The sequence below is a fragment of the Plectropomus leopardus genome, chromosome 12 (genome assembly GCF_026936395.1).
Source record: "Plectropomus leopardus strain MGB_pleo_1.0 chromosome 12, ASM2693639v1, whole genome shotgun sequence".
Lineage (NCBI taxonomy): Eukaryota > Metazoa > Chordata > Actinopteri > Perciformes > Serranidae > Plectropomus > Plectropomus leopardus.
In genome coordinates, this window is record NC_142187.1 from 7,021,834 (window position 1) to 7,033,010 (window position 11,177).

Below are 11,177 nucleotides of genomic sequence, written 5' to 3' on the forward strand. Positions count from 1 at the left end.
ACCCCGTTTGTTGTGCAAGTGTACTTATCTCCCCCTAAACACCAAAACAAACACTGGTCATTGCTATATAAAAACGGTTCTCACAGAACAAAATAAGCAGTATGGTTCAGGCAGACATGCTCAATAATGGCTTCAAGTTTCGTCATTTAGACGCCGAGCAGAAGTGTCCACATGAAACAATAAACAGTTCAGTGTTGAGTTGCGTTATTTACCGTGTTTAAATGTTGACTGTAGCAGGCTGACTTCCACCGTCCACCTCCAAGATACTTGATAACGACACAAAAATATTTCCAAGTAACGACGAAAAACTTAGAACAAACAAATGCGGTTGAAGAAATGCCTCCGGGCGTCTTCCTGAGCTGACTAATTGACAGTAGTGGGGACGCCATTCTAATTATCCCGCGTCCGCAGGTAAGTCCAAGCTTCAAAATAAGAGAACCTATAAAAATAAAAGTTAAAAAAAAATCTACTTCTCGCCATATCGTGTGCATAAACTAAGGCATTTATCAAAAATGTATCAGACTCAGTTATCAAATATTGAAATCATGTGTGTGTGTGTGTGTGTGTGTGTGTGTGTGTGTGTGTGTAAACAAGTAAACATAAGTCAAGTATCAGTATGAGCACGCTGGCAGCAACTGATAAAGATATGTTATATCATTTTATTACAAGTATTTACAATACAATACAAGTATTTTTAGACATTTGCATATTTTTTTACAATGTAATAACTTTTGAAAATGTAAAGAAAATTGTTTTGTTTTTAATATTCCATTAGTTTTATTTTTTCATATGTCACATACATTAGAAAAACAAACGTAACGTGGCAAAGTAGACATTAAATTCCAACATAAGGAGGAAAATAGCCAAGGATTTTATTTTGAAAGCGCGGCTCTTTTCCTGATATGGTCACATGGTCTTTCAAGATGGCCGCGCCCTGGAGTGAAGGGGTGTCTGAGCAGAAACAGTTGTGCAAGCAGCTTTAAATGACAGTTGAGGAGCTGCAGGTCGCAAGTGACATCTCCAGAGAGACAGAGGAGCGTCTGAGAAAGCCTGACTCCTCCTGACCTCCCGACATGAGCAAGGACGGGTTCATCCTGTGAGTTCTCCTCTTGTTAGCCTAAATATACAGTATTACAGTAGCATTTTGGCTGCTAGCTGAGTGACGTTATTAAAAATGCCTGTGTCATTCTTATGAAAACATTTCCTCATACAATATGAATCGAATGTAACAACACGTTCACCGATTATGACCCCATTTTCACAACAAAATAGTAATATTTTATGGACGCTAATGCTGCATATTAGCTTTAGTTGGCACAACTCCCTCTGTAATGGCGAACCCTTATTCAGAAAACCATCAGTTTAATCGTTTCTCGCTCAAATGTGAAGGTGAGCTTCCTTTGCGACATAAATTATGAGCTTTAACCAATCATTTGGATCTTCTGATAAATTCGGCATAAAAATTATTCATCAAAGAGCAACTGATTTTTTAAAAATCCCAACAGTGACATCTTTTCCTAAGTTTGTTTTGTTTGTTTACCCGAGTTATCCCAGTGAAACACACATTATTTCTATGTCATTTATGTGAAGAGTTTAAGCAGCAATGCATTATGTAAAAGTGTTGTAGTTAACGTTTATATATATATATATTATACATGAACATGTTCATATTTTATTAGTAATTTGTTTGGAGGAATTAGTGGTCTGTGTTTTAATTGGAAAAGCAAGATTCACAGCAAAATTTGAATTTGTCAGATTGTGATGCATTGTAACCGTTTTTCTCCAGCTGTTGGAAGACGATAAGAGGGCAGACGAGTGTTATCTGTCATCTCAGTCATTGACAGCTCTTCAGCTGGATGCTTGTATGACTGCTGCAGAAAGGGAGGAGCACGCCTGTGTGTTAGATAACAGGAGCTTGGTACCGTATTGTAACCCTCAGAATCAAGTGATCAGACACAGCCATGCAAACTACATTCTCATAAAGGGCAAAAACTTAAAATTAATTTACTAGGTATGCATCAGTTTGTTGTATGGTAAAGTTTAGTAAAATTGAGAGGAATAGTCGTAGATGAATAATAAAAATTGGACTCAATGAAAGCCATAAATGTGACTTATTGTCCGCTAGGAAAAGACTCACATTCTGGTGTGTCAGAGTTAAAATTAACACAGTACTAAATACTACAAGGAGTACATTGCTGACAAACAGATAGAAGTAAATGGTGTCAGAGCCAACCAGCTGCTTGTAGATCAGAATAGATTGTGGTGCATATTCATGTAGAAATATGGAATCTTGGAAACACTCATGTATTTTTATTTCTGTAATTTTTAATTTTCATCATTGTATTAAGTGATTTGTTTTATACTATATGTATTAGTCATTTGATTTGATGACCATATTTGGTGACATTGTTGTTTTAGCACTAGGTATCGTTGCTCTTGCAGGTTTTTCTTTTGCATACTTATTTGCTTCATTACTTTACACAACACAACACTTTAACACACAGCTGCACTGCAACTGGCTGTATGGGTTAGCAAATGTCTGGTGTTGCGTGGATATTGTCCCTTTCACTGCATTAGAGGGCTAGTCCTTCCTTTGTTTGATGCACAGTTGCTTAATGAGCACAAAGAGGAGACTGAACCTGTTTTTTCCTCTCCTTTTCAGCCCCAAGGACTTCCCCCAGCTCCAGAACGATACATTCCTGCGAGCAGCACGAGGAGAAGAAACTGAACATGTCCCAGTGTGGTGTATGAGACAGGCTGGAAGATACCTACCAGGTACAGAACACACCAGTGCTTCTTCTCTCCTGATATACTGTTTTCTCTGTTAGGAGACACACTGTTGCCGACTTAAGATGATATGAACAAAGGAAGAAGCAGGCAGCAGGTGATAATTCAGCTGAACCGTTTATTAAATTCAGGGGGTTAACAGGTGTGTGTGTGTGTGTTCTATCTCTGCCATCAGAAAACAAAGGTATTAACTATAAAACAAGACAACAAATAGAAAAGTCAATGTAGTATTAAAGGAAAAGTTTCTTACATGACGCACACATGGTCGCTGTACAAAAGGTCCCACAAAGGGAGGAAGGCAACATTTATAGCCTCTCATTAACTAACTAAATGCACCTTAGGGGAGGTGGAGTCCTTCCAGGCAGGTGTGTTGGGTTTATACACCCTCCCTCAGGTGTGTCATGCGATCTCTTCTGTAGATCTTTCTGGGGACTTTTAACACTCATGCTCATCAAAAGTCAAAGACTCTTTTGTGCACCATGTCTTTTTTTTCTTTTAACTTTAAATAAATGTCTGTAGGCAGTATAATTTTAGGACAAATGGCTTTTCAAACACTGAAGGCATCATGAAGACGTTAATGTTTTGTTAACTGAAATCTGCAGAGTTTCGGGAGTCCAGAGCAGGGAAGGACTTCTTTGAGACATGTCGGTCACCAGAGGCCTGCTGTGAGCTCACTCTGCAGGTAAAGCATGAAAAGTCTAATATGAAATCATATAAAAAATATGTTTTCAGATTGTTAGACAGCAGTGTTAGTCCACTTTAAATAGAATTAGATTGATGTAATTGCTGAAAATTACAGAAAATGAATGATCAAACACACTTAAAATATGATCTTTATCTCATCTAATATATAGCAAGCCACCAGTGGAATAAAACCAAATGATATCTTAATGTGTGTTTATTTTTGTTTTATCTTGTCTGAAAGATCACATTTTCATCACATTTAACCAAGTTGCCATGATATATTTTTATGACTTAATTTGAGCTGAAAGGAAGCTCCAGAGTGCAAATAACCAGTGAAAATCTATTCAAAACATTCACTTTTAAGATACTTAACAATACTTAAAGTAATATTAATAATAGTACAGTAGTAATGTGATGATGGTGTATAATAAAATATCTTAAGGCCACCAATATAAGACAAAAAATAACAAACCGAAATGACTTTCATATTTAAGTTGTTTTGTTTTTTTGTTGTAGTTGTTTCGTTTCATTTTTTTTCACTCCTTTTTTCCTCACTTTCAGCCTCTGAGGCGTTTTCCCTTCGATGCTGCCATAATCTTCTCTGACATCCTGGTTATCCCACAGGTAAGGCCATCAGGACCAGACTCGCTCAGTAGCATGTTTACTGTCATCTTTTTCTGTTATGTCGTTGGATAAGTGTATGTGGTGTTTACAATTTAAAGGGTGTTTGCCCATGAGGAGTTTTAGCCTCTTTCAGCTCTTTGTTTTAGTTTCACAGCCCAAAAATTAGTGGACTTACTGTCATCAGGCGGACAGAGCCAAAAGCTGGATGTGACAATAATACTGCTCCAGGCGAATGTTAGCAAACATAACTGCTTTATTAGCCAGTAGTGTGTGATGATTGTGAATCTGTCAGCGTGTTTGGATGCTTTTCTGCCATCTAGTAGACAAATTATATCAATACACCTTAAATAGCGTTTACGGTGTTGTTTGTGTATATAAGCAGTTAGTTTACCTGGTAATAAGGACAAAGTGGGAAAAAACATTTTCCAAGCTCTTTAACCATATAAACCAGTGTATACAACCTCAGTTTGGAAATTCAAGAAATTTAAATATTCTGGTTTGAGCTACAAGACACAAATATTTATAGATGTGAAAGCGGGTTCCGTTTGGAGAACTGAACAGTTAAAAATCACTTAAATCACCTATAAAGAGTGCCATATTTCTATCATCTATTTAAACATCTACAGGCCATGTGATAACTTTCCTCTGCCTCTCCCAGGCCATGGGTATGGATGTGCAGATGGTTGCAGGTAAAGGTCCAACATTCCCGGAGCCCCTGAAGGAGCCCGAAGACCTGCAGCGTCTGCAGGCCAAAGTGGACGTTGGCAAAGAGCTGGGCTACGTCTTCAAAGCCATCACGCTGACCAGACACAAGATAGAAGGCAAAGTGCCCCTCATAGGATTCACTGGAGCTCCGGTTAGAGATGATGCATACATTTTTAAAGATGTATAGTGAAGCATGAAAAAAGAAAAGAAATTTAAAGTACTGTGATTCTGACTCTTCCCTCTTTGCTGCGTCCCTCCACAGTGGACGCTGATGTCCTACATGATTGAGGGTGGAGGTTCTAAGACCTTCTCCAAGTCAAAGCGTTGGCTGTACAGACACCCTGAGGCGAGCCACATGCTGCTGAGGATGCTGACTGATGTGATCGTGGAGTATCTGCTGGGCCAGGTGGCAGCTGGAGCTCAGGTTAGATCATGAGAGTTCTCATTTCTGGATACGTGTTTACAGTTTTGATTATGTCGCCCCACTGCCACGACAAATTTAACTGAAATATGGCAAAAAATGACTAAACCAGGGTTCCTGCAGATCCTTAAAAGGCTTTAAAGGCATTGAGTTCATTAATCTAAAAATAAGGCCTTAATTGATATGAAATTGACTTAAATTAATCTTTCAAAAGTCCTGAAAATGCTCAGACATGAGAAGTAGGATTTTATCAATCTTTGTTTCTGACATTGCGCTGTAAAATCTCAAAATATTTGGTAACATCTGTTTTTTCTGTTAAATAATTTAGTAAATTCCTTTTCTTAAACTCGTCATGATGGAAATCCAACAGTGAAATCTCACATGCAGATTGAGAAACACAAAATCACTCAATCAATCAGAAAATTGTCCGGAAATGCCAGATTTTTCCCACTTCTCTTGATAAACCAAAAAGATATTTTAATGATAACATAACATATTCATTGTGTTTAATGTGTTCCACTCTAAAAAGGGTTGCTTTTTTTCAACATTTGTCACAGATAAGTCCAATTTTCACTGGACAGAAAAGTAATGTTTTATGTTACAATAAATATTTGGGCAAAATAAAATTGTCAATTTTGGATATTAGAGAATTGGTCTTGTACTTAATTTAAAAGTGGTATTAAAAAAAGTCAGATCCATGTTGCTTTTAGCTGCAGGAACCCTGGACTGGACATGAACTGTTAATTAAGTTTAAAGAACCTGCGAAATAAGATTCAAAACGGTCGAAGAAACAGACTCAGCATAAGGCATATTGTGTAGATTATTTTGTTGTTTTGGGACATAAATACTATTTGCTGATAGTGGCAGCCCCTACACACACACCTTATGGAAAAAACCTGCTTCTCAGTATCAGCAGAAAATGTGATTGTGGCAGCATTTTTTCCCCCAAAAAAAAGTTGAGCACAGCCTGAGAGCACAAACCTTATTATTACACAAAGTCCAGACAGTGTCATAGCAGCACAGTGCGCTGCTTTTTTAATGCACTTTTCAGTGTTTGGGGCAGCAGGGTGGCTTATGTATGTATGTATTTTATCTGGACGGCCGCCTCTAGAAGTGTCAAGCATCCTCTCTGCTGCTGTGTCCTTGACCTTTGACCTTATGGCAGAGCAGTGTAAGAAAAGAGACATGATTGTTTTTAGCGATCTACAACATTTTTTGAGATTATTTATAAGGCCGTGACATAGTGAGAAACACTCAGGGTTCCCAAAAGTCATGGAATTAACCCTTAAGGCCTGCTTCACTTACTTTACTTACTTTACTTGAAATTCAAAGATTAAACAAAAATACACAATCTTGCCTAAATGTATGCTATAGCATTAATACAGCCAAAATTATGTAAAATGCTCCAGAAAATTTGATCTGCGGGTTTTGTGTGTGTGTGTGTGTGTGTGTGTGTGTGTGTGTGTGTGTGTGTGTGTGTGTGTGTGTGTGTGTGCGTGCGTGCGTGCGTGCGTGCGTGCGTGCGTGCGTGCGTGTGTGTGTTCAGGCTCTGCAGGTGTTTGAGTCCCACGCCGGCATTCTGGGTCCAGTGGAGTTTAAAGAGTTCTCTCTGCCTTACCTCCGAGACATCGCTCGCTGCGTCAAAGATAAACTAAAGGAGGATGGAAAAGACGTTCCCATGGTGAGAGACAGCTGCACACAGAAGCTTCAATGTGCTTTTTTTTTTCCAGATATATAAATATACCCAAATCCACAGCACACAACACACATTTTAGACTCTGTGTATGTTTTTTTGTTCTTTTTCCTCATATTCCTGCATGTGTTCCTCTTGACAATGTCAGTGGCTAATGATGTACACCTGCACATCATCCAAACAGCAGACGACTGTCGCAACTTTGTTAATTTATTTATTTATTTATTTATTTATGTGCCGTGTCTGCTTCTCTGTGTGTTCTCTTGTTATAATTACTTTCTGTATTAGTTTCTATTCTATTCTTATCATCACTCTGTTGCTTCAGCAGCACTGTCTCCCAGGAGGGATCATTAAGGATTCAGCTGGTCTCATAGAAATAACTAAAGTGTTGCACTTTTTTGACCACAAGGTGGCAGCAGTTCACCAGAAATGGTACATGATGATTGCTGCAGAATTTGGTTTGAAAATCAATTCTGTTTACTTTTCTGTGTGTGTGTGTGTGTGTGTGTGTGTGTGTGTGTGTGTGTGTGTGTGTGTGTGTGTGTGTGTGTGTGTTTGTTGTAGATCGTGTTTGCAAAGGATGCTCACTACGGTCTGGAGGATCTGTCTCAGTCTAATTATGAGGTGGTCGGGCTGGACTGGACCATTGACCCACGATCAGCACGGTAAAACACACACTTGTGAACAGAGCTGTTTTGGGGTTGCTTTTTTACTTTTCTGCTGATGTATCATGTAATAATTGTAGAAACAGATGTTTTAGCTTAAAATGACAACATGACACAAAAATACAAAATAAAATGACCTAAAAATCTAAAATCAAACTGCACCTCCTAATTTAGATTATCTCCTCTGCACCAGGCTATGTATTAACCCTTTAACACCTGGATTGACATCAGTTTTCATGTGCTGCATTCGGATGCCTTTCATTAGCTTTTAAACCTCTGAAACCTAAGAAAATTGGTTTGATTTCTTTTGGAAACCATAATGGGAAACTTGGCAAGAAACTGCAAAAAAATTGTAAAGGGTGACAAGGAAATGATCTGAAAATTGGTTGGGAGGATTATAGATATTATTAAAAAAAACAAACAAAAAAAAACGGGGAAAAGGTCCGGGAAACTAAAGAAAAAGAAAAAAAGAAACAAATTAAATTTTTTTTAGTTCTTTCTTTGGGTCATTTTTCTTGGTTTTTGTTTGCTTATTTTTAGGTATTTTTCTGGCAGCTTTTTTACTAATTTCTTGCTATTTTTTAAAATTTATTTATTTTTAAATATATCAAGCCAATTTGGGTTTCAAATAGTTAAATATGCAGCAGCCCAGCGGCTATGTGTGAAATGGTAATAGGAATCTGAATTTGGAGTTGGCTCCTCCAGTGGCAGTTTGTAAGATTTAAGGTGTTGAGATATCTTTGGAATGTGAGCAGCAATCAAAAGGATCAATATGCAAATCTCCTCAGTCAAAAGCAGCTACAACTTCAAAACCCTCTGTCATGGTCAGACTGCTGAAGACGTCGCTCGAGGCTGAATACATCCAGTCAGTCGCCGTAATCATGAAGCACAGCGTCGTGTTTCCTGAGGAGCAGGTTGACCATTAGTGACCTCCCTCATCCCTGGTTTTTCACCGCATGCAGGATTTAAGTCAACAAACGTCTGTGTTTCCTGCTCCGCTCATCAAATGCTTAACCTGTTGGTTAAAGGATTACTCTGTGTGTCCTGTGTTGTGTGTGTCCTGTGTTGTGTGTGTCTGTGTGTGTTCAGGGAGCGCACAGGAGGGAAGGTCAGCCTGCAGGGGAACATGGACCCCTGTGCTCTCTACGCTCCAAAGGTAAACTCCACTCCCACTTTGGTTTAAGCTTGCACATCAACACAAACTTTTTTCTCTGTTTTTGTCTCCTTTTTTTTCTTACTATATTTCATTTTGAAAATTCAAAATACCTCCAAACATTTACAGAAACCCTCCTATCCATCCCACATGACAGCAGTGCCTTTTTAAAAAGAAACTGAAAAGATGTAACATTAAATATAAATAAAAAATATATATTAAATATAAGATATATATAAAAAATAATAAAAAATAATGTAAATAAATGAGTAAAAATGTTAAAATAATCCACATCTCTAAAGCACAACCCAGATAAAAACAGGCAGGGCATCATCTTATTGTCCCTCCTTATTCACAGACATATTACTCTGGCTGTAAATCCACGGAGTGACAGCACTACACCAATCATTGGTCCATTATAAACATAATGGTGTTCTTATTTTGAAATGTTCCGCTTGTTTTTAATCTGAGATTTGGTTGTAAAAGTGTTTTTTTAAATCAAAGTCAGCAAATCCTCTTAAACCTTCAAACTTGTCGTAAGGTGAAGTAAGTTTCATTCACAAAAATGCCACCAAAGAGTAAGTAGTAGTGTTAAATTAAATTAAAATAAAACAAAATGTATGATTTTTAATTATGATAATAATTTAATGTAGTTCTTAAAATTTGTTTTATAATTAAATATAATGTATTGGCATTTATTCATGAATGTATTCAAATTTTGATTTAATAGTGCTACTTACTTTTCATAACTTGATAACAATATGTCAAAAAACATGCACAGCTGAGCTCTGTCATTAGTGGTTTAGCGTGAGTTGTTGAGGGTTCCGGGGTAGAATTTTGTATTGTCTGTCACGAAATGAATAAGGAAGGACGGAAAATAATTGATAACTTCATTGCAACTCTACAGTTTTCTCAAGTTTCAGCTGCTGCTATTTTCAGCAACAGCCATGAATCTTATTTTTATTCAGCAGTATTTTAATTCATACATTTATTACAGTGAAGTGCTGTCATTCATTCTGACAAACTTTAGTTTCCACACACTGTGGCAATTTATAACTCTTCACCAGAACTTTCTGAAATTGTTCTTCTCTGACCCAGTTTGAGCAAAGTTTGTCTCCCACAGATACTGTTACAGACTTATGGTAAATATTCTGAAGCCGTTGGTCTAAACGTGCTGATTCGTACATTAAATCCTCTCTCCTTCTCCCTCTTCTTCCTCTTCTTCCTCTTTGTCTTTAGGAGCGCATTTCAGATATCGTAAAGAAGATGGTGGAGGGTTTCGGCACAAGGGGCTACATCGCCAACCTGGGCCACGGCCTTTACCCCGACATGGACCCGGAGAACGTGGGCGCCTTCGTGGAAGCCGTGCACCAACACTCGAAACAGATGATCAAACAAATCTGAAGATGGATGTGATTGTGTGAAAAAGTGTAACCCAAAAATGGATGATATTGATGGAAACATTTATAGTAATGCATTATTTTATTAAAAACCAAAACTTTAACAGCTTTGTGTGTTTTCAGTCGCTAAATAATCCATTCACAGATTTTCGACGAGGAAAAATAAGAAAACACTTACTTATCCTGAATATATGGCACAAAAAAAAACATAAATTCAGTACATTCTCATGCAGGATAAACAAGACGTGGGTTTTCTGATACAAGATTTTCTGTTCATCTATAATATGTTGATCTGAGCAGGAGTGGATTATGTGTTTCCACTGGAGAGGATCACATCATTTTTGCAATTGCATGCACACTGCAAATGCATTTAAGTTGTATGGGATTTGTATTAATATTAGATCTATTCAAAAATGCTGAAAACAGCTTTGACTTGAAGATGAAAACTCTTGATATTTTTCATCCAATCAAACTTCCAATAATGTCACTGCAGCACAAACAAATACAAATGGAGACAAACCTTTCGAACCTCTTACAAACGGCTTCAATCACAACAGAGCTCCTCATCAGCACAAGTAGCCGCTTTGTCCTTGAAGTGAAAAACAACAAGGAAACAAAAGCTGGCGATTCTGCAAAAGAACTTCAGCAAGAGACACTTAACTGCAGCTCTAAAAAATCAATTTTTAAGGAAAAATGTCAGCTGTTGATCATTCCAGCAACAGTCTGACATCTTAACAGGGAACAAAATCCCCCGCTGGATCTCAGCATGAAGGGATTTATTTTTACTCCCGTAGACGGAAAGTCTTCTAAGAAATTCACATTGTACAAGAAGACGCCTTCTATGCCTTTCATTCTAATCTGTTTTTATCTTCATTTATTTCAATAACTCACGGAGAAAAAATGTCTTATGAGGTGAATCACATGGTCGCATGTGACTGCAGTTATGTGGTAGCTGTGATAATCATGCTTTGCTTTTGAAACATACATTTATACATAAAAAACATCCTCTGTCTCTGTGTCTATAACTTGCATCACATGCCAGTAT

General features: G+C 37.6%; 1 protein-coding gene and 1 long non-coding RNA gene across 3 annotated transcripts in view; one reads left to right on the forward strand and one right to left on the reverse strand.

The window, feature by feature from the left end:
• The window catches only part of LOC148188036 (uncharacterized), a 38,371-nt gene extending 37,921 nt beyond the window's left edge, over nucleotides 1-450 (reverse strand). The window contains exon 1 of one of the 2 annotated variants that reach the window (XR_015778249.1): nucleotides 213-450. This is a non-coding gene — a long non-coding RNA (uncharacterized LOC148188036). The remainder of the gene's footprint in view (nucleotides 1-212) is intronic. The other variant, XR_015778250.1, reaches the window with a different exon arrangement.
• Nucleotides 451-902: 452 nt separating this feature from the next.
• Nucleotides 903-10,236, forward strand: urod (uroporphyrinogen decarboxylase). Its single transcript, XM_042498068.2, has 10 exons — nucleotides 903-1,096; nucleotides 2,663-2,775; nucleotides 3,390-3,469; nucleotides 4,033-4,095; nucleotides 4,754-4,951; nucleotides 5,063-5,224; nucleotides 6,768-6,902; nucleotides 7,479-7,579; nucleotides 8,669-8,735; nucleotides 9,972-10,236. Exons 1-10 carry the CDS (start codon nucleotides 1,074-1,076, stop codon nucleotides 10,134-10,136), a joined length of 1,107 nt encoding a protein of 368 aa, XP_042354002.2. The 5' UTR covers nucleotides 903-1,073; the 3' UTR covers nucleotides 10,137-10,236.
• Nucleotides 10,237-11,177: the final 941 nt, after the last annotated feature.

Excerpts from the sequence above, each read along its gene's own strand:
- urod (XM_042498068.2), top strand. The coding sequence starts at position 1,074 with ATGAGCAAGGACGGGTTCATCCT. Across the intron at positions 2,776-3,389 it reads GGCTGGAAGATACCTACCAG|AGTTTCGGGAGTCCAGAGCA; the intron begins GTACAGAACACA and ends TGAAATCTGCAG. Across the intron at positions 3,470-4,032 it reads GCTGTGAGCTCACTCTGCAG|CCTCTGAGGCGTTTTCCCTT; the intron begins GTAAAGCATGAA and ends CCTCACTTTCAG.